Source organism: Geospiza fortis, unplaced genomic scaffold, assembly GCF_000277835.1.
Source record: "Geospiza fortis unplaced genomic scaffold, GeoFor_1.0 scaffold66, whole genome shotgun sequence".
Lineage (NCBI taxonomy): Eukaryota > Metazoa > Chordata > Aves > Passeriformes > Thraupidae > Geospiza > Geospiza fortis.
In genome coordinates, this window is record NW_005054312.1 from 2,878,484 (window position 1) to 2,900,809 (window position 22,326).

A 22,326-nucleotide genomic window follows, 5' to 3' on the forward strand; every position below is an offset into this window, starting at 1 on the left:
GGAAAGAGGTGAGCTTCCACCTATACAACCTCTCTTTAGTTTCTAGTCATTTACTGACAAAGCTCATGGAATCATAAGATGGATCAGGAAATAAATGCTATAGAAGAAAGCTCCAAAACACCCCAAAACCAAACCCAAACCCAGAGTGCTACTCCAATAAATGAAGCTAAGAGTGCTAAAAAATTCATTACATCCCTTAACCCTATGCAAGTATAGGAAAATCTTTCACTGACCTCCTGGTGTCATAATCCAAAGTCAATCCATTGGGCCATCCTAGGTCAGTGTTAATCAGGATTTTACGTTCAGAGCCATCCAAATTTGCCCGTTCAATTTTAGCAATGTGACCCCAATCTGTCCAGAAGAGATACCTGAAGAGATAAAAGGCAAGTGTAAGAAGAAAAGACCATTTCACTTGGCCTAAGGAAAGTTTTAGTTATGAATGAAACTGCCAGATTCTTCAGGTTCAAAAAAGATAATATAGTCTGTAGCCTGCTTTTCACAGCTCTCTGCCCAACCTTCAAATTCACTGTCTGCCTGACTACTACAAGTCACTCAGAGTCAACCCCTTACTGGTACCTGCAGATTCACATGGCACATCTCTTCTTCCTCCCACCACCTCCTCTTCCAGCCTGCCTCTGTGCAGCCCTTCCCCCTGCCCCACCAATAACCCCATACCTACCCCTTCTTGGGAAAGACAGCAATGGCTCGAGGTTCATCCAGGCTGTTATTGATCAGCACTTTCCTGGAGCTTCCATCCAGTCTAGCCACTTCAATGGTATTGCGTCCTGTGTCTGTCCAGTAGAGGTTCCTGGCAACCCAGTCCACTGCCAGGCCATCTGTAGTCTTCAAACCTTGACCAATAACAGTTTCCATATTGCTGCCATTCAGATCAGCCCGCCTGGATCAAAATCAATGACAAAGGGCAGTGAGGAACAGATTGTTCCTGGAAAGCTGGATCTCCATCAATCGCAGGGCCACTGCATACTAATACCTCCTAAAAAGTAATAATACTTTTGCCCCTGTCTCCAGCAGGTTAAACACACCTTCAGCATGATGCTGTGTACCAAAGACAAGGTGTAAGTACTGGAGTAGGGCTCAGTCTCCCCAGTTTATTGGCAAACCCAGCACAAGTCACTGGGTGACCTGGGCATTGGCCAAGCAGCTGACCTACCTGATAACATCAAGAAATACATCTGTGTAGTAAATCTTGCCATCCACACTATCATAGTCCAGAGAAATGACATTGTTCAGCTCAGGGACAGGTATGTGCACATCTGTGTGGTCACTGGTGTCCAGCGAGATACGACGGATGGAAGCACGGCTAGAGAAAAGTAGGTAGGTCTCTGGAGAAGAGTCACACGTCTGTTCATCTCTCTTCAGCTGGATGCCAGTGGGGCAGGCACAGGAGAAACCAGTGGGGTGAGGTAAGCAAAGATGGGAGCAGCCACCATTACGAACTCCACATTTATTGAAGCCTTTAGAAACAGGGAAAGTGTAGTTTTAGGATCTCACAGACCAAAGCTTTACTTTAAAGGCTACATACATGCACAACTTGCTAGGAGCTGAGTTTATCCTTACCATCCCAGCCTTGCTGGGAATCTACAGCCCTTTGTACAGAGATGGTCTCCTGCTTCTGCAAGATTCACGGTAGGTATGGGCATGATTGGCAAGGAGCACAGGAGGGTCCAGAAGAATAGGGATCATTAGAAGAAAAATCTTAACCGGCATGCCTTGCTAATCATAGTTTTCCCAGGGAAAAAGAAACAGCCAAATGCTCCCGGATTTATGCAACCGCAGTTTAACTTTATTACTGCTACAAATGGTAATGCTGACAGAAAGATCCAACCCTGTAGGGAAATAGTGTGACAATGTACCAGAGGCCAGGCTGACAAAGAAGCTTCTGTTTCAACTTAGCTGCACACAGTGGCAAGTAAACAAAGGCATCAGAGAAGCCTGCTGGAAGTGCCTGACAGATTAGGGTCATATAATTTTTTTTAATTGTAAAGAACACAGCACACATTTACTAGGAGGGAATAAGCCCAGGAGACAGGTGCAAGGAGTAGGAAGAAGACAATATGGATATGATGGCGAGACTTTTGGTCAGCTTTAAGTTATATTGCCAAGTTACGCAGTCAAGAGTGATGTTCTGCTGTTAGTAACCACAGGAAAAGCAGCAGAGTTTTCTATAGAAGTATGTATTGGGGACATTCTACAGAAATAAAACCACAGCACAAAGCAACAACTTCCACTGAAAAGCAAGGAGGAAAGATGGGGTGTTACAGGATCTCCAAAGAGTAACAGAGAATTGACTCTGGCACAGAATAGTTGGACAACATGATATATTAAGAGCAACTAAATCAGCAGAGATTTTTGTGGAGCAAAGAGGCAGACAAGAAGATGAAGCCTGCAGTGACTGGGAAATAATACTAGAACTTGAAATAATATTTCAGCAACTGGTTTAAGAAGAATTAAGAGTCTTCTGGAGTTAAAGAAGGGAAATTGTCTAACGTCAGTACAGGCTGTTGAAGCCTAGTAAGGCATGACTTGTTCAGCTGTCCTAAGAAAGTGGCTCTGCTGTGTGCAAGAATGAGGTTGTCAGTGCAATCCAACGAAGGAAATGGGACAAAGGGGTCATAAAGTATGCAGTAATCAACACTAGACCTATAGAGCATGGTCAACAGGGAAGAGTGCAAAAATAGTTAAAGAGGGAAGAAATGATGCCTTAAAAGAAGGCATCAGAAGAAAAGCTGATACTTGAGAAGTCACTCTATCACTCCTGCTTAACACCAAAGGACTGTTTCCAATGACAGCTCTGAAGGACTCCCCTCTCAACCACCAACACCTGCCAACTGGGGAGCAACTTACCCAAGGGCCGTGCCCTGTCAACAGCTTGAATATCCATGAGGCCAGGCAGGTTTGCCCTCACCAAGATGACATTAGCACCAGTGTCCTTGTCAGCCCTGTGAATGCTGCGAGTTTGCCAGTCAGTCCAGTAGATGTAAGAGTCCAGCAAAGTGAGGCCATAGGGATGCTGCACCGGAGACAGGAGGGTGCGGCGGTTCGCACCATTGAGATCCGCAGCCTCGATCCGCTACAGGAAGAAGTAGAACCTCAGCCCATACTCAAAACATTTCTCCTCTTGCTAGCACTTACTGTAGCAAGTGGGAAACAGTCTCAGCAAGTGATGTTATTCAGGTTACCCTCCCTCCATTCCATAGCCCATACTCTCAGAAAAGCTTACATTCCCCTTGCTCTTTTGACAACTTGCTCAAAACCTTCAAAGCAGCCTCTAGGCTACCAAATACCCAATGACAAACAACACTGAAGAATAGAATCAGACCTCTGTGTGTGCATCAGCCCAGAGCAGCTGGGACCCAGCCTTATCCACTGCCAGTCCATTAGGCCAGCCCAAGTTGTTGCTGATCAGCACCACACGTGCAGAGCCATCCATCCCAGAGCGTTCCAGCTTGGCATTTTCACCCCAATCTGTCCAGTACATATACCTGGGGAAAAGTCAGCAAGTATTATGGAAAAGGAGATCAGAAGTTCTGTGTAACTCCTAGACAATCTCTTGACAACACTAACCCCATTTCATGGTATAAAGCTATTGCCCGAGGGCTGTCCAGGTTCTGCCAGACCAAGACTTTCCTCATGGAGCCATCAAGGTTGCCCACTTCAATCCGGTTTGTTCCTGTATCTGTCCAATATATCTTCCTGCCAATAGCATCCACAGCCAGCCCATCTGTAGTCAACAGACCTGAGAAAATAGCAAAACATTTTGGTCACTGCTTTTTCTCCCAATTTAGTCAGGAATTTCTAGTATTTCTCTTGTCCATCTCGTAGGCAACTGCTTTAGGCTTTGCTTGCCTTTCCACCGAAAATGTATTCTACCAGGGTATCAGAGAATCTCTTTCCATACTGCAACGAAGCAAGAGGCTCTCAGACCAAAATCTCCCTCACCTGTAGTGATGATGTCCTCAAATTGCGAGCCATCAAGGGCAGCACGACTGATTTTCCGCAATGTGCTGTCTGACCAGTAAACCTTTCCTGGGTTGAAGAAGAAAGAGAAACTTGAAAAAGCCCAGAACAAAACCAAACCAAACCCCAACAACCAAACAGCAAAATCCTTAAAAACCAGATCCAGGTGTCTGACTACCTGCTACACTATTCAAACTGGACCTGATTGTACAGGAATAATAACAGCGCAAGATTATTAAGCTAGAGTGATAAAACAGTGCAAATTCTCCCCAAAATATGTAGGACATTTACACAAGATCTGACCTTCACACAGAGACAGAGAACACCTAATACCATCAGCTAGTAGTACAGCTCCACATCTGACTTCTCCAAATGAGATCATCTACCTTACAGTGCAACAATGTTTACATGCAGCACAGCATCAGATGTTTACCATACATGAGCAACCAGCGTCTCAGCTCTACTGTTGTAAAAGGCCTCAGCAAGAGGAACTTTCTTAAATGAAAAATACAAAGGGACTCTACTCAATATGGCAGGCAGTTTTTTTTTCATATAGTTTGGGTTCTCTGCTTTCCTGTAAGGATATTCCTTTCCTCACTGGAAACAAATTATCTGCAGCACATACAAGGAAAATAAAAACCTACCCAAATCCACAGCCTACAGTAAGATCTGTGGCTGGGTCTTTACTCAGGCATTTAGATAGGAAGTTACTTGTTGCCTTTCAAACATAGTCAGATACAGTAAGAAGTTCAAACCTTCATGAGGATCCACTCCAATTGCAATGGTATTCTTCATGGTGACATTGACTGAGACAACAACATCTGCAAAGTAGGGGATATCCAGAGAGACCATTCGGATGTCAGTCCTTCTGGCAAAGATCAGAAAGCTGGTCATTCCTGCAGAGTGGACAATGGACAGATATTAGTGAGGAACAAGTTCAGTCAACTGTAGGCATCATTTATCAAGTATTCTAGAGTTTACAACCACTTCAGTGGAAAAGGGAAAGTGTTTTAGATAGATCTTGGCTTATGGACAGTCTGTGTACAAAAGCATCATTTTTTTGAGCATCACTTAATGCTTCTTTACATCCAAGCTGAAAGGCATAACACTCACAGAAGAGTTACTTCTGCTAATACCCGTGGGAATTTAAAATTAGGAGGCACTTTTTTTCTGCTAGGGAGGAAAAGTGGATGTACTATGGCATGAAGCCAAGTGCCTTCCACCATCCACAGAAGAGGGTCCACAAGAGGAGCGTAAGCAGACCTATTAAAGAATATATCACCTTGTAGTTTAAGAATTCATATCAATGTTAGGGCAAAAGTAGGGGAAAAAATGTGACATTTGGTTTACTTGGCCAACATAATTTCAAGAAAAATGTCTCCATCAATCCATTTATCAGTAAGTTTCTTCATAGTAATTCCCACTCAAATTGAAGGTACAGGCACCAAATGAGTTTTTCAAGCCATAAAGCAGGTAAGCACATAAAAGTGAATTTTTTTCTCTAACACAGCAGAGGCAAAATGTAGCTCTGATACAAAACTGCAATGAGGATTCTACAGAGAACACTCACCAGAGGAACAGGTCTTGCCATCAGATTGCAGATTGATCCCTGTAGGGCAAGTACAGCTGTAGCCTTTTGGAAGAGGTGCCAAAAGGCACAGGTGACTGCAGCCTCCATTGTTAACTTTGCATGCTGTATGTACTACAGAAAAGAGGATGAGAAATCCATGAGCCAGCAGCACTGGCACAGAAAAGAGATGCAGCAGCTATAGAAACGCATTGTAGAATGCCCTCAAATGCCAAGTCAAGAGTTAATTCTCACGCTCTCATACTCCACACAGACACTTAAGACAATGAGGGCTGACAGGTCAGCTGCTTGCAGAAAAGACATGCCACATGGCAGAGCCTGAGCAAGCGCTCAGCTCAGCAGGGCTTGGGTGTGAGCTGTGTACCTGGTGGCCTGTGCCGGTGGAAAACATGAATATCCATAAGATTCTCCAGATTGTCCTGCAGTGTTTCCCGAGACTGCCCAGTTCTCCTATCTGCACTCTGGATGCTTTTGGCCTGCCAGTCTGTCCAGTAGATTCTCTCGCCATAAAGAGTAAGTCCAAAGGGGTGTGGTAGATTGTTCCCAATCAGCACCTGCTCGGATTACCCCCATCACCCAAAGAAAAATATTATATTGTATAAATTAAAATATTCAAAATACATATTTTTAATATATATATTAGTGACTATGAAGTCACTAAGGAGAAGAGGCTTCCCTTGCTCCCTCTCAACACCATAACATACAATCACAGCAAAGGGAGAACGATGAGGCAAGCTTGGCCCTCAAATTTCCCTCAAACCGTTTCAAATTGAAAAGGAGTTCTTCTCTCTCAGTGAAAGCCACTGTGTACTTTGATTTGTAAATTTTCCTTTCCATTGGAAAAAGAGGCAGGAAGCATCATCACTTTGTGTTCAGACTCCCAGAGCTGCTCCTCAAAGATGGCTTCCTTACCTTCCTGTGGCTTCCATCCAGACTGGCATACTCGATGGTCTTCATGCCTGCGTCTGCCCAGTACAAGCGCTGTGACTCGTAGTCAATGGCCAAGCCATTGGGCCATGTCAAGTTGGAGGAAATGATCACCAAGCGGTTCGAGGCATCCATCCCAGCACGTTCAATTTTTGGGTTGGCTCCCCAGTCAGTCCAGTACATGAACCTAAGAAGAAGCCCAGATAGAAATTGTGACGGTGGTTGTCACAAGGGTTCTTGGGTGAAGGAAGAGACGAGATCCTTGACTCCATGATCAGAAGGCTTGATTTATTATTCTAAGATATATACATATACTATAACTATACTACAAAGAAAAAGAAAGAGAGATTTCCAGAAGCTGCTACCTAAGTTAAGAAAAGTAAAGAATGATAACAAGGCAGCTCTCTCCAACTCTGTCTGAGAGAGAGTTCCATCCCAGATTGGCCATCAACTACAAACATCCAAGCTGGGCCAATCCAGACGGACCTGTTGCCTTTCACAGCAGCAGATAACCTATTGTTTATGTCTATCTCTGAGACCACAGATTCTCAGAAGGAAAAATCCTAAGGAAAGGATTTTTCACAAAGAGAATGTCTGTGACAAGAAATGAATGCCCACACTTTTTCACTGCCAGAGAAGCAAGTGACTCTGGTGCCTTCAGGCTCTAGCAGGAAGAAGCATTAAAGTACTAGTGTACTCGTGTCCAGCCTTGGGTTCTTGTAATGTACCCAAGATCATACTCAAATTTATAGACCTTCTACTGCCCATGGGCTGGCCTAATTACAATGTGTAGGAAAAAAAATTCAAGAAAATAGGTCAAAGTCTAAAAATTAACTGATTATTTAGCAATGAACACCACTAGCCCTTTACACTCTTGCTGCATTTGTCTTCTTTCATTCAAGACATTTAATGCTTCTAAAGCAATGGCTGGCGAGCCTTTTCCTACCCACCCTATCCCCATTCTCCAAAAGGCCTGAGAACATCCTTCTGACTGAAACTCAAGTCAATAAGCAGGGAGCTTGAATACAAATTCAACATATATGTGCAACAGAGAAATAGAAAATATCTAGATGGCCTCGTTCTCAACATTTTCGTACCACATCTTTAGTTATTACATTCCCAGGATAAACAAATGAAAACACCAGCCAGTTCCTGCAAGCTCCACAGCACAACAGGCAATCACCTCTGCTTATCTTGTTCTATTAGCATCTAAAATCATGTCTCTAGTTTCAGTCACTAGCAGGTTGTAGAACAATGGCACCAGTGAGAAAGAAAATTGTACAAAACCAAAGAACCAGAAAGTCTGTAGACATGCAAGAATTATTATATCAGCCCAGAAGAAAGATTCTCTTACCCTCCCACAGGGTCCACCACAATATCTCTAGGTCTGTCTAGGTTCTCCCATATTAGAACAGTTCTCATGGTCCCATCTGTATTGGACACCTCTATCCGATCTGTTCCTACAAAAGTCAAGAGAGAAAATAACAGAGATGAAATTGAAATTGCAAGGGCTAAGGCAAAAAAACTCCATACAACAATGCATTCTTCCCCTATATCCATCTGTATTCTTAGCTGGAAGATAGGTGAGAAATCTGGCTTAAAGTGTCACTTTCCATCCTCTAAAGTCACCTCTGTGGCTGTCACAGATGTGGAGTCCTGTATATAATCCACCTCTATCTAAGCCCTCATGCCATGAGAGAACAGCTAGAAAAGAATAATCTTCCTTACATCTCTCTTAACTATGACTATGAGCAGGGAACATCCTCCAAGTATGACCTGCTGCACCCCAAGATACACTGTTGGAAGATACATAAATGTACACAATCACAAGCTCAGCAGCAAGACAACAGGGACATGTTTTGTAGAATTAGTACTGGGCATACTGCGAAGAGAATTAAACTAAGGGCTGTGCGTCAATTCACACTCAGTTAGAAGCACATGACATGAAATGCCATCTTTCTGCTACACAGAAATTAGACAAATTAGGAATGAAACAGACAGAACTACCCAGCTGATTTTCAGTTTTCATGACTATAAGGAAGACAGAAGTCTATGTAAAGCAGAGGATCCCAGTACCTGCATCAGTCCAGTATAGTTTGTTGGTGACCCAGTCAATTGCAAGTCCAGCTGGACTTTCCAGGCTGGTGTCCACCACAACCTAAATGAAAACATAAAGAAAAAATCCTTAGTGAAATTAGACCTTAGGGAGAAAGTACTTCTCCGATGCACTACCCATTCACAAACAATGTTAACATCCAAAAGGCAAAAGCCTGAGCAGAGCAATGCCACAAAAGAGAGAACATTAAGGACTTTGAAGTCCAAATAAGGCTTTTATTTGGAGAAACTTTTTTTTTTGGTGCCTGTACAAACTGCAAATCCAAACTTTGAACTCTATTTGCCTCATTTATAGCACCATCAGCCTAGAAGTGTATGCAGAAAGCATTTCCAAAGAGCGTGATTCTCGTTCCAAACGTAGAACATAATAGAGGATTTAATACTTCTTCCTTTCAGATTCTAGGGCTACAAAAAAGGAATTGAACAAACCCCACAAATGGCCATGCTTCATGTCTCCATTCAAGGCTCTCCATACACCCAATTGTTTATGAAGTGTGCAGTGATCTCACTAGTTTGTCAGAACTAGGCAAACTAATGAACAAAAGATCCACCATGAACTGCAGCACCTTAAAAAGCCAGGGTATCCCAGTGGCTTCAAATCTGATGCTCAAGGAGTCTCCTGGCCAGATGACCTCCACACACAGTGAACACTGTACCTCCTGGTTCGATCCATCCCATTTTGCTCTGCTGATTGAGTCAGTGCTAACATCTGTCCAGTAGACATAGTCATCCTTTGAGTCCCAGTCTAGAGCCACAGCACTGCGGACATCAGCAAGGGGGATGACATCATCTGACAGGTCATCTGTGTCAAAGCTGATCCGACGGATGTCCATCCTTCGGGCAAAAAGCAGGAACTTGTCAAGACCTGATCAAAGGTCGAAAGGTCTTCTTTTAATTTCTCTAAGTTCAACAATAAAGTGATAGACAGACAATTCCCGGCTACATCCACAACCTTAACTACCTACATCATCTCTCACTGGCAGGCCTTTGGTCTCTTTTTATTACTGGAAGCAAAATACCACTGGGAGAGGATGGGCAAGGGGGGGTCAGAGTGCTTGTGAGTTCTCTTCTGGGGTGTAACCCATGCTGAGGGAATAAGGGCAACCATATTCTTCAAGGGATGGCACAGACATCCCTCCAAATCAAATAGCTATTTTAAAACAGCTCTTGAGAATCTGGGAGATATTTGGTCAAATTCTTTCACATAGTTGCAAACTAAGAGAAATGTGGCAATGATGAGGACTTTTTTGTTCATCACTGACACAGCCATTATGAGAATTTCAGAAAAACAATTAGCTGTGCCAGGTAGCATGGTCCCAATAGCAGCCCTGAAATAAGGACAAAGGGTGGAATTTGTCTGCATCCCCACCCATGAAGCCTAGTGAGGGCAGTGAGAATACAGAACAGGGGAATGCATCAAAAAGGTGAAGCATTCTCCGGCAGGACCCTCAATACTTCTATGTCAGTCTATCCAGCTGCATTTCCTTGGAAGCAAGTACTGCTGATGCTTAGTCCCACTGCCAGCCCTCTGCCACCCGCTGAAGATCTGAGCACGTGGTCCCACCTCACTTACTCTGGGCACAGGCATGGCTGCTGGTCTTGCGGAAGCCCGTGGGGCACGCGCAGGTGTAATCCTTGCTGCTTGGCAGGCAGAGGTGCGTGCAGCCTCCGTTGTTGTCCCCACACCGGTTTCTCCCTGCTCAAGTAGCCAAAGACAAGAGCAACCACACATAAAGCAAAGAGTAAAGAAATGAGGAAAAACACTAGTTGACGTGTCAAGATCACATGGATATAACTTCCCAATCCAGAAGTTAATTGAAAATAAGGAAACATATAAACTAAAGCACTAACACAATTTTTAGGGCTCAATTTTAAAATGAACATTTAACTCAATGCACTTAAAGAGCAGATAATGGCAACTGAAGAGGAGTAAGGAAGATGTTGGTCATTATGACGTCCACTTATGATTTTTCCCCATCCCAAAACTTCTCTTGTGTAAACAAGCTCCCAGTATTTCCTACTGAAAGGCCTCCACCCCCGGTGTCAGCAGGGGGAGCTGCGGTAACACCCAACTCCGAGGTACCGGCCGAGCGACCTCAGCGCGAGGGCGGTGGAGCAAGTTCTGCCACAGCCCCGGGCACAGGCGGGGGTGTGTCCACATGCTGGGTTCAGGATGTCATCTCCCGGCTTTACAGGGAGTGGGCGGCTCTGGGTCTTCTACTGGCTCAAATGAGTTTCTACCCGCTCTGCAGTTACCTGCTGGCTGACGCTGAGGATGCAGCGTGTGGATGTCCATAGGGAAGTGGAGTTTGTTGCGGATGATCTCCTGATTCTTGCCTGTGAATTTATTGGCACTGTTGATGCTCTTGGTGTGCCAGTCTGTCCAGTACAGACTGTCCTCAAACACAGTGATAGCAAATGGGTGTGGGAGCCCTGCAATAGACATCCAATACAGGAATATGATCACGTCTAACATGACTCAGGCTAGCAGGAAGAGAACAGAATGCTCTTTTCACTGCCCCTTAGGCTTCACCACACTCAACCTGCTCAAATACACTTTACACTAATTTAACAGACAATTCCTCTCTGCTGTCCTATAATCATAGAACATTAATTAGGGGGCTGGAATAGGCTTTAAAGATCATCTAGTCTCAATTCCCCTACCATAGGCAGGGAGGGACACCTCCCATGAGACTGGGTTGCTCAAGGCTTTGAACAATGCCAGGGCTGGGGCATTTGCAACCTCCCTGGGCAACCTGTTCTACCACTTCACCATCCTCACAAGTGAAAGATGTCTTCCTAATACCTAACCTCAATTTCCCCTCTTTTAATTTGTATCCAGTACTCCTTGTCCTAACACTACAGTTCCTGATGAAGAGTCCCCTTCCTGCTTCCTGGTAGGTTCCCTTCAGATACTGGAAGGTTGCAATGAGGTCCTCCATACAACCTTCTCCTCTTGAGGCTGAACAGCCCCAACTTTCTTTCCAGCCTTTGTAGGGGAGTGCACCAATCCTCTTATTAACCTCGTGGCCCTTCTCTAGACTTCTTCCAACAGTTCCATGTTCTTCTTATGTTTGGAGACCCAGAGCTGGATGCAGCATTCCAGCTGGAGTCTCACAAGAGCAGACTCACCTCCCTCAACCTGCTTTTGATTCAACCACTGATGACTGGATGGCAAACTCCATCCCTCAATGGTGACAGAATTCATTCCACAGTGAAAGAAGAGGAGATAAGCACAGATGCAGAAGCCAGTGTCTCAAGTTCAGACCAGCACTGTGCTACCCTGTGGTCTTTACTGCAGAAAGCACTCCCTGGAAAAAGCCTGTTACTTACCTTGGCTAATAACAGCCTTCCTATTGCGTCCATCAAGGTCAGCCCTCTCAATGACGTGATGTTTGGCATCTACCCAGTACATTCGATGTCCTGCATAGTCAATGGTCAGTCCATTGGGCCAGAAGAGGTGTGTATCCGCAATGATGCGTCGATTAGAGCCATCCATGTTGGAATACTCAATGCGGGGAGTGTTGCCCCAGTCAGTCCAGTAGATAGTACTGGAGGAGACAGGGAGAGACAGCTAGAAAACTTGTGGCCCACATACTGCGCCCAGCATCACTCCCTATCAGGGCAAAGCAACATCAGTCCTGTGACCTCGAGCATAAGACTGGGTCACAGCCATGGGAGAAGTGAAAAGTAACAACCAGCATGCTGAAAGTTGAAGGGCCCAGAGCAGGATTAAGGCTCTGAAGGGTCCCAACATTGTCAGGTTCTACAAACTGTCAGTGCCAACTCAAGTCTTGAGGTAACCTTTGTGACCAAGAATGGGGTTTTATGTTCAACAAAAAGTATGTACATGGAGAGCTCACTGGGGTTTCCCCCTGGTTTCCCATATTTTCACTCACCCCTCCATAGGATGTAGGGCAATTGCTCGGGGCTTCTCCAAGTTCTGCCACAAAAGCACTTTCCTGTGAGTGCCATCCAAGTTTGCTACCTCAATTCGAGATGTCCCAGAGTCTGTCCAGTATAATTTGTCATGGATCCAATCAATAGCAAGTCCACCTATGTACAAGACAGAATTAAGCACAGAATGAAACCATGGATCTGCACAAAAAAATAGTTCCCTTTCTCCGTCCAGCTCAGAAGAGGCCCAGTTTCTTCTCTGGCCAGGCAAGATTAACTCCAGGGGGACACTGACCTAACAACCACCCATAGCCTTCCTCAGGGAGATGCACTTTGTTCTGAACGCTGGGTCCCCACTTTCCTCCACTCACCCACCCTATACCATTGCCTTTTTTGCAGTGACGCACCTGGGCTCTCCAGCCCTGTGGAAACCACCTCTTCCACGTTGCTACCATTCAGATTGGCCCTCATGATGCGATCAAGCGTGACATCAGACCAGAACACCAGCTCCTTGCTGTGGTGGAAATCAAGGGCAATGGCATTTTCCAGGTTGTTCAGGAGCAGCGTATACTCAGAGCGATGAGGCAACACTTGTCGGATATCAATTCGATTGGCAAAGAGCAGCACAGGCTCTGGCCCTAAGAATACACAGGAAGATAGCATTGGAGTATTTGACAGTATTTGACTGGGTCCTGCCTATCATTCCCTCTGCACCAAGTCCCAGAACAGAGTTTTGCAGTGCTGGCAGCAGAAATCAACCCTCAAATGCAAAACACTTCAGAGAGTTTTTACATCCTCTATACACAGTCCTAACTCAAAGATGAGCAGTTTTAAACTTTCTGGCAAACATTAACTCAGCAAGAAGCAATCATTCCAGGTCCTATCTAAGCCTGCCTCCCCTCAGCCTCTGAAACCACATCACTGGACAGCCGCTTGGCAGCTGGACTAGAGTTTCTTTTTCCTATATGCTTTTCCTAGCCATGCAAACACATATGCTCTACTACACCTTCTACTACAGACAGGACACAGTTGAAATCTGCCTCAGCCCGATATAAACTCAGCAGACATTTCCACTGCAAAAAACCATCCCCAAAATATTAACATCCTTTATGGATATCACTACGGGAATTCCTAATGAAATCTAAAGTCTTTAAGTGAAATTTCTAATTCCTCAGCTCCTACATTAGAGGAGGAATAAAGTTAAAGAAGTGTATAGATATCTTTAAAAAAACCCAGCAGGTCTCCATAGAGCAGCCATTCACAGCATTCAGAATTAGTGACCCAGCATCAAGGGTCAAACCATGAGGAGTTGTGATACAACCTCACTCACTGGAAAGGCTAGGACACTTCCCAAACAGAGACAGAAAAGCCTGTTTTGTCCCAGGTTCTGAGTCACAAGAAATGACAAAGGACTAGGAAGAAAAGGAAGGACCATCTCCCTGGCAGGGAAAGGAAACAGTGTAGTACCTCTCTCTATGGTCAAAATCACGCAAAATTTTCACAAACAGTTATCAACAGCGTGGGCATATCTAACACAAGTACAGGTACTTCCTTTCCTTCACATGTTTGTTTGTGAACAGCACAATGCTGCCAGTGAAGCACTAAAGACATCATTATGAGAACTGGACCAACAGACACACACCAGTTGTGTTGTTAGGTCGAACTCCCCTTTACCTAGAGCTTTGCAGCTACGTTTGTCAGGGCGCAGCTCATAGCCCTGCTCACACCAGCACTGGAAGCCTCCTTCACTGTTGGTACAGCCTTGGCTGCAGTAGCCTTCCTCAGCACATTCATTCACGTCTGCATGTTACAGAGAAAGTTACCATTAGACAGATCATCAACAAACCCAAAAATCTCACTGGTAGATTGCATCTGCTTTCATACTCTGATTTTCACCCTATCATAGCCACTAATTTCAAACATACCAAAGCAGCAGGGAGGAGGCTGCTGCTCCAAAAACCCACCTTGGCACGATCGGCCATCTTCCAGGAGCCTGTAACCTGTGTGGCAAGTGCACTGCACCATCCCTCGCACCATCTGGCATTTCTGAGCACAGCCACCATTGTTCACATTGCAATTCTCCTCCCCTGTTCTTGGACCTGCGGAAGAAACATGTGAAGATAACTGAGCAGAAACCACAAGGCAGCTGCTCTTGCCTTCAGCTGTTAGGCAGCAGTTACCCTTCAAAGCAGGCTGAGCAAGAGGGGGAGGACACAAGCTGTGCAGGAAGCTTCCTCTTTGCAGCCAGAGCTCTCTTCTGCAGGCCACAACTCAAAAGGACAACAGAGCTCAGATTAACATGTTTTTAGGATTCAGTGTCTCTGCAGACAAATGGTGATATCTGAGATCATAATCTCTTCCCCATCATTCCTTCTGTGCAGTCTTTAATTGGAAAAACCAACAAGGTTTTTTTCCTCAATCTTTAACTTGCTCCCATTGTCATAGCTCAGACTTTCTTTCCTACACACACCCTTCAGCAACACCAGATGGACTCCCACACATTAATGAGCTTCCATTTACGTCTAAGACTGAACCTGGGAGGACTTACGGCAGTTTTGATGTGGGCTCTCATCACTGCCATCTCCACAGTCATTTGCTCCATTGCACAGCTTCCTCTGGCCAATGCAACGCCCATTCCCACACAGGAACTGGTCTGGGGCACACTGAGGGGTGCCTGCAATAGAAGAAGGGAAAAGTAGCACATCACAGCTTACTGATGGAACAATAGTCATGGTGAAGAGAAGAATACAGAACATTTTCCAAGATTTGTTACAAACTTTTCATATGAGCACAAATACATTACTTCCTCTTCCTTTTAATTCAGCTCATCTAGCAGTCCTTACTGCTCTGCATACTTTTACGCTGATTTGGAGGTCTGCAAACTCTCTGCCAGTCTGAGTCCACTGTTGCTTTACTGTGAAGTTCATCTGACTAGTTTCTCTAAGAGTGACTGGAAGATCCTGGCTTAGCTCCCTTTGGTTTCAGAATCCACAATCCTACTCAGAGTGTGCAAAGGAGGAGTCAGTTCCTCACTTTAATAATGTGATCTGTCACACCAGCACAGCTGTGGATCTTGAGCCTGCCTAGGAAGGAACATCTTGTCTAGCCCTAGCTGTACTTTGATGGATTTGGAATGAGATTTGCATGCATCCCTGAAATCTGAGCTCAGGCAACAGGATTTCACATGACCTACATGCTTCAACTTCTGCTGTTAGCAAGGAGACTGCACAGAATTCTTGTAAGCAAAGTAATACTGTTTGTAGGGACTTTGCCAATCTGATTGTTTCTTCAGCAATAATTGCACTGTCCTGTTGCCTCTTACTTCTTGTACTTCTTGAGCTAACTTGATTAGCGGTCCCTAAATCATCACCCTCTGATAATCTTACGAAGATAATAGGACAATACAGTTACCAGCAGAGAAACAATCAGATTGGCAGATTGCCTGTTAACAGTGTGGAAAATGGTAGTTGTGAGATTAACAAGTAAAGAACTACAGACACACCAGGTGCAAACACAAAACCAGACAACATGCAGATTCACTTCTCAGAGCACAGGAATACTGTATATGAAGGATTCTGAAACTTGGACTTCGTTTGTCATATCGAACATACAGATCCTTACACCAGCTGATTGCCTAGTATTTTAGGAATCTTCTCTATGGCCAATAAAAATAGATCTCTGCTCTAAAACCAAGAGGATTTTAACTCTTGCTACAGACATTGGGACACCACACTATGTCGCTTAGATGAGTGAGCACACTTCCCAGAAAAACCAGTTTAATTTTCACCATAGACCTTTCACTGTCACCATAGACCTAACATAGAATTGCACAACTAACCTTACAGTAACTGCACCTTGTATTTGGTTTGATATGGAGATAGTCAGTTTCAATGGCTCTGGAGGTTTGACTTGGCTTCTTTCAGTACCTCTAAATATTTTTGTTATCAGGATGAGGAAACAGGGTTACCAGCTCTTTAAGTACAATTGCTTTTTCCAGGACCACCACACTGATGCTCACAACAGCTGACCAATTGAGAGCAGCTGCTCTTAAATTGACTACAAAGTGTGCCTCTCCAGCACCTCTGAGCTCAGCTGTCCTCATAGAACACTCCTCAACAGCCCCAAAACAAGAGGTACAGTTTCACAAATCCATTCTGTCACCCCTGAAACCACTGTTCAGAATACACTGATGCAGAAGGATCAGTACACATAGCTGGGCTCCACCCACTAGGATGAATTCAAGGACCAGCACACTCTAGTCCTCAACAAAACCTATAGACATCCTGAAGACTTTAAGGAAAAGAGAAGATTCTAGACATTCCTTGAATCCTACCATAACACTAGGGTGTGTTAAAACCCTCCTGCTCCCCATAACCACTATCACACAAAGAAATAGCAATATGTGAAATGAATACTAGAAAGAGTAACTCCTGAGCAAATGTCTAAGGGGGAAGCTGACACCCTTAATCCTCTAAAACAAAGGTCTTGTTATTCTCTTCCACTAAATGTCCTTCTTGATTCTACTGTCTGCTAGAATTGTTCAGCAACTTCACAATGCAACAGGAAAGCTATCCAGAATTACCTACAAGGCATAAGTTATTATAGGCCATGTGACAAAGGTAGTAACTTGGTACATTATTGATGTTTACAAGTCTGAATGGAATTGTCCAGGAGCTCTGCAGTAATTCACAGTGTAAGGACAAGACAAGAGGATACTTGACCAGAAAACACCTTCACCTAAGTTAGTGTAAGCACACAGACCTGCACAAGTTGGCAAGCATATAAGACAGACCCCATTCTCTGGGAAGGACAGAAACTCTAGGCTGAAGTCCCTGAAGCAATACAAAAGAGACTTTACTACCTACTACCATCAGGATGGAAACTTAATTAGCTATTAAGCAGCAAGGCAGCAGGTCAAACCTGTGTTCTCACAATTCTCCTCATCACTGTTGTCAGAGCAGTCATCTTCCCCATCACAACGCCAGGACAGACGGACACAGCGTCCTGACTTGCAGCGGAACTGGTCAGCTGTGCACATAGATGTAGCTGAGGGCCCAGAAAAGGAACATCAGACAAGCAAGAAGGATCAGGAAGAGACCCAAATCCAAAGCTAACTGTCCCAAACACTCTTTTGCATCCACAGAAACAGAATGTTTCCACCAGTTCCCAGCACTTACTGCAGTTCCTCTCATCTGACTGGTCATCGCAGTCGAAGTCACCATCACACCTCCAGCCAGCATTAATGCACAAGCCACTGTTGCACATGAACTCTCCAGAGCGACAAGGCTGATGAGATGCTGCAGAGATGATAAAACACAGAAAGAGCAAACTCAGACCAATGTAACAATCCCCAAAGCTCCTCAGTTTCATCCTTACCCCTCATTATTAAGGAACTTGGTCCTGAATAGATTTCTTCCGGAAACTGTATAACTCTTGTAAGCAGAAGTGCACTGACTACACAGTTCTCATCACTATTCTCACTTTCCAGAGTTAAACAAAACCCCTAATAATGAAGGAGCCAGCTTATCTGTGAACAATTAGATTGCCATCTACACTGCAACCCCTTCTCCAGCCAACCCAAAATGCATTTAGGTTTGCAACTCTGATTCTTGGACAAGGACTGTGCTAACTTACAGCAGTCAGATTCATCAGACCAGTCCCCACAGTCATCATCACCATCACAGTGGTAGATGTCCAAGATGCAGCGTCCATATGCACACTGGAACTCCTCCAAGCTGCAGGTGGCAGCTGGAACATCTGATGCTAACAAGAGAATCAAAGAAAAAATATATGAGGTGACAAGGCACACTCTAGTTTAGAGGCAACCTTCTCAGCCCCATAATGGATTGGCAAGTATTCATTGCTGCTTATCTCTGCATGATTTGTATTACAGAGAGGAATGCTGGTTTTGCTTCATTGAAAAGCAGGTTAAACTCATATGTAAAGACTCATGCAGACGATCCAGTAAATACAATTTTAAAAGAAGTTACATAGGATATTAGGCTATAAACACTGAACTTTTCAAGAGCCATTAAATTCCAGAGAGGCAAAAAGATATGAAGGAAGAATTTATGGGAAAGTCTCAAAAAGGATCCAAGAGCGTCACCTTCCATCTTATGCTTGAAGCACTATGTCTTAGTGCCAAAAAAGTGTTTAAATTGTTTAATAAATCTGAAAATAGGTAGACAGAAAAATAAGGAAACCTTAGGGATAACTGCATATTAAGGACTGTGGCATGTCAGAATGCAAGGTTAAACTAAGGAATGATTCCTTTAAAATTTTAACAAAAATAAGCACTTGAAGACCAAAGGAAGCAAGCAAGCAGCAGGGTGTCCAGGCCAGCACCTGACCTTTGAGGATTTCCCCCTCCCTTTCCTCTCAAGCTCTGGCCAAAACAACCATGCCTATTCAGTAACGAGCACTGCCAGAGAGATGACCCTGGGCAAAGCCAAACAAACTAATGGTCAAGGATTTGCCTACTGCTCTCTGTTCAACAGTACACTAAGTGGGAAGGCATGAAAAATATTTTGAGTCCCACACAACCGAATCTGACACCTCTTCTTATACTATTTGGAGAATGCACTGTACTTTTCAGATATACAAGTCTCCCAACTGAGGAGTTCTGAATATAAGTCTATTAAACAAAAAGGAAAAGAAAGATTGAAAAGAAAGAGTAGTCTACAAAGTGAACTACACCTGCCTGTTCAACTTGAAGAAATGGGCACAGCCTGAAGGCATGAGCTAAGAACTTTAATTCAGTGAGTGTCAGTGGCTGGATATGAAGATGTGTGTTAATGTGGCCCTCACCAAAAGAGCCTGAGTGTTTCAGTTTCCTTGAGAAAATTAAATCAGTGACTTAAATTATCATGCTGTGTGATTCAATTATAACACACACATCCCCAAAAGAAACAAAAAGAAAAGGAAAAAAACCCAGACAAAAAAGAAGTGTGTAATCCCACCTTGTCCCAGACGAACGACAAACACGATTGTAGATAAGAAAAATATGACAACCACATGGATGAAGACAAAAGAACAGGAGGTAGCCAAACTGAACTTCTTAGCAAGTTACTTAAAATGTCTTATAGAGACAACTGCCAGCTTAGGACTGAAATAGCGTTTCAGCTCAGAGAAACAGGGACACCACTTCTGGGTGCCCCTCCACTCACACAGGAGGCAACGTTGGAACATCTCTCTTCCCTCCCTGAGGGTCTATTCATGGCCTTTGGTGAAGTGACAGGCAAGGGAACAAGAAAGGCAGAGAGCGAAAGGAGAGGGAGAGAGGCTGGCTTCCTCTTAGAGTCCTTTCCTGGCTTAGAAATGTTTGCAGCCCCTGGCTTTCTGCCAAGTCTCATTATCTGGAAAGATAAAAGACAACTCCCCCATGCATCCACTCCCCCTGCCCTTCAGGAGCTGGCGGCCCTCATCCCCCTCCCAGAGCCTTTTGAAGTTTCCTGCTATCTAGAACAAATTCTGCAAAATGCCTTTGAGAGCAGGGAGGGGGAAGGGACCACTGCAAGTTCCAGAGACATGGACAGTGCTCACAGACTCAGGAGAGAGGCAGTGTGGGTTAGAAAGGGACACAAACTCCTGTCCCACTTGCTACAAGCCTGTGAAGGTGAAGAAGGAAACAACTGTTGTGGGTTCTCATGCCCCAGCACCACCCCCCTCCTTCCGCATCGGTCACTTGTTGGGCAACATCCTGCAAAAAGCATTTACAGGAAGGGAGACTGGGCAGGCAGGAGGTGTCTTCAGTGTGCTGTACCTGAGGGTGGTTTCAATAAGCAGAGTATGCCTCCACTTCCAAAATTTCAGTCTGGAATCAGACAAGAGGAAAAAGAAGGGAATAGTATTCTTGCCTTCCAGCTGCCCTTCAACTCCTCCAGTTTTATAGAGAGCTATATTCAATAAAGTATAAACTCATGCTCTGACCCAAGGTCACAGCTATGGGAAGAAAGAAGCAGCAAGACACAGATGAAGTATGTCTGTGAGGTAACACAAGAGAGACACCATTCTTTTGTGCCCTCTGGGGTAGGCAGCAGAAGGTAGCATAGCTGCCAGTACAGGCAGAACTAACTTGCTTTTGATCTCTGCTGCAGAAAACATGCCAAAACCCAAGGCAAGAGCAGGTCCAAAGGGCTATTTCCTGTGACTACAAAGAAAAGCACTCACGGCAATTCTCTTCATCTGAGCCATCCTTGCAGTCTGTGTCCCCATCACAGAACCAGTGCTCAGCTATGCAGCTGCCGTCACTGCAACGGAACTCCTTCTCTGAGCACTTTCTCATATCTGCAGAGACAGCAATGCAAACAAAGCCTTGACTTTTCTCAGAGTACCCAGGAAAACACCACAACATCCTCCTGAAGCTCCTAGGGCACCCACAAACAAGATTGCTCACTAAATCAATCATACCCATGTCAGGCAGGGCCCGAGCAAAACCGTCATTGTTCGCTGAACTGACACAGAGTGCCAGATTCAACAGGAATCCAAGGGGAATTCACAATCCCATGTCAAGGAATGAAAGGTCTCAAGTGATTTTTTTTGCCTGGCAGGTAAGCCACATAGCCAAAGATCCTAAGCAGCCAACCCTTGGAATGGAATCTCCCACAAGTTCAGCCCAGAAAAGCCAGCTGGGAGCCTTAGCCATGTTCTAGGAATCCTAGAATTGCAAGGCTGGACTCTGCACAACTCACAACTCCTCTTGAAGTACTGTGAAGGCAGGATTTACATTAACTCACCACACTGCTCATCACTGTTGTCCCCACAGTCATTGTCACCATCACAGTGCCACAGGCTGCGAATGCAGTATCCATTCTGACATGAGAACTCATCTTCCTCACACTCCCTTGGAGCTGCAAGGACACAACAGGGGTAAGGTGAAGGCAAGGCAAGAAGATTTAGCTTGCCGAACACCAAATGTGTGACATGTTACAAGTCAAGCAACATCATTCTCCAAGGACACAGTGATGCTGAAGAGCTGATTCTCCTAACAAATACCAGAGGAGCCACTGGGAGATTTCTTGAGTGTCTCTTTTCCACTCTGTTCACACACCAACAGTACCGCAGGCTCTAAAACTTGAGGTTTAGGTTGAAGGAAGTAGCTGGAACAGAGAGATGAAGCCACCCATCCTATGCTGGTATGTATTCTAGCACTGTCCCAAGACAGACTCAAGATAACCCTGCACAGAAAAAAGGTAATCCAAACCTCTTTTTAAATGAGTTAATAGTCTCTATCATTATCTAACAGATAACTGCTAGCAGTGTTGTATTTCCACCTTCTTTTCACAACAATGTCAAAGCTGTCTTCAAAGCAAAGGACATGTTCACTGAAGAGGGAGAGAGAAAACTTCAACTTCCTCTTGCGAACACCTCAGTATTTGGAGCCTCATTCCACTCTCCTTGCCAGTCTCCTAAGGAAGCTTGTATGCAGACAAGTAAGGAAATGAAAAGGACTGCAAATTCAGCACCTGAGGACTCCAGTCCAACAGAAACCCTCCTATGGTTACTTCTAGCCTGAATAATGTTCCAGGAATCTCTCATGCACAGAACCTTCTTTCTCCTTTCATTGGTCTCCAAATCTTTTGATCACACCCTTCTCCACTGCTATCTTAGATATGAGGGCATTTCAAACTTTTATGAAAAACAGAAAACTAAAGAGACCCAGACCTACATATCTTTTCCTTCATGAATATATTTGAATAGACTGGAAAACTGAGTTTAGTCCTGCATTCCAAAGCATCACACAGGATGTCAACCCCTGAACTTTGCTTCCCAGTTCTTTGCCCAAAAAGGCAGGCAAAGATCAGGGATATACTGATCAGAAG

At 44.5% G+C, this 22,326-nt stretch overlaps 1 protein-coding gene across 1 annotated transcript in view; it reads right to left on the reverse strand.

The window, feature by feature from the left end:
• LRP4 (LDL receptor related protein 4) overlaps positions 1 to 22,326 on the reverse strand; it is a 43,006-nt gene that overhangs the window by 10,153 nt on the left and 10,527 nt on the right. Inside the window, exons 3-29 of the mRNA XM_031055740.1 lie at positions 21,241 to 21,354; positions 20,675 to 20,791; positions 18,140 to 18,268; positions 17,683 to 17,802; positions 17,426 to 17,551; positions 15,054 to 15,179; positions 14,470 to 14,604; positions 14,180 to 14,305; positions 12,913 to 13,143; positions 12,508 to 12,664; positions 11,942 to 12,159; positions 10,865 to 10,945; positions 10,182 to 10,307; positions 9,265 to 9,473; positions 8,570 to 8,651; positions 7,848 to 7,953; positions 6,479 to 6,680; positions 5,931 to 6,120; positions 5,549 to 5,680; positions 4,734 to 4,874; positions 3,961 to 4,047; positions 3,586 to 3,757; positions 3,341 to 3,503; positions 2,866 to 3,091; positions 1,172 to 1,475; positions 680 to 898; positions 234 to 368 (exon numbers count right to left, since the gene is read on the reverse strand). Of these exons, the coding sequence (XP_030911600.1) occupies positions 234 to 368; positions 680 to 898; positions 1,172 to 1,475; positions 2,866 to 3,091; positions 3,341 to 3,503; positions 3,586 to 3,757; positions 3,961 to 4,047; positions 4,734 to 4,874; positions 5,549 to 5,680; positions 5,931 to 6,120; positions 6,479 to 6,680; positions 7,848 to 7,953; positions 8,570 to 8,651; positions 9,265 to 9,473; positions 10,182 to 10,307; positions 10,865 to 10,945; positions 11,942 to 12,159; positions 12,508 to 12,664; positions 12,913 to 13,143; positions 14,180 to 14,305; positions 14,470 to 14,604; positions 15,054 to 15,179; positions 17,426 to 17,551; positions 17,683 to 17,802; positions 18,140 to 18,268; positions 20,675 to 20,791; positions 21,241 to 21,354 (4,174 nt within the window). The remainder of the gene's footprint in view (positions 1 to 233; positions 369 to 679; positions 899 to 1,171; positions 1,476 to 2,865; positions 3,092 to 3,340; positions 3,504 to 3,585; positions 3,758 to 3,960; positions 4,048 to 4,733; positions 4,875 to 5,548; positions 5,681 to 5,930; positions 6,121 to 6,478; positions 6,681 to 7,847; positions 7,954 to 8,569; positions 8,652 to 9,264; positions 9,474 to 10,181; positions 10,308 to 10,864; positions 10,946 to 11,941; positions 12,160 to 12,507; positions 12,665 to 12,912; positions 13,144 to 14,179; positions 14,306 to 14,469; positions 14,605 to 15,053; positions 15,180 to 17,425; positions 17,552 to 17,682; positions 17,803 to 18,139; positions 18,269 to 20,674; positions 20,792 to 21,240; positions 21,355 to 22,326) is intronic.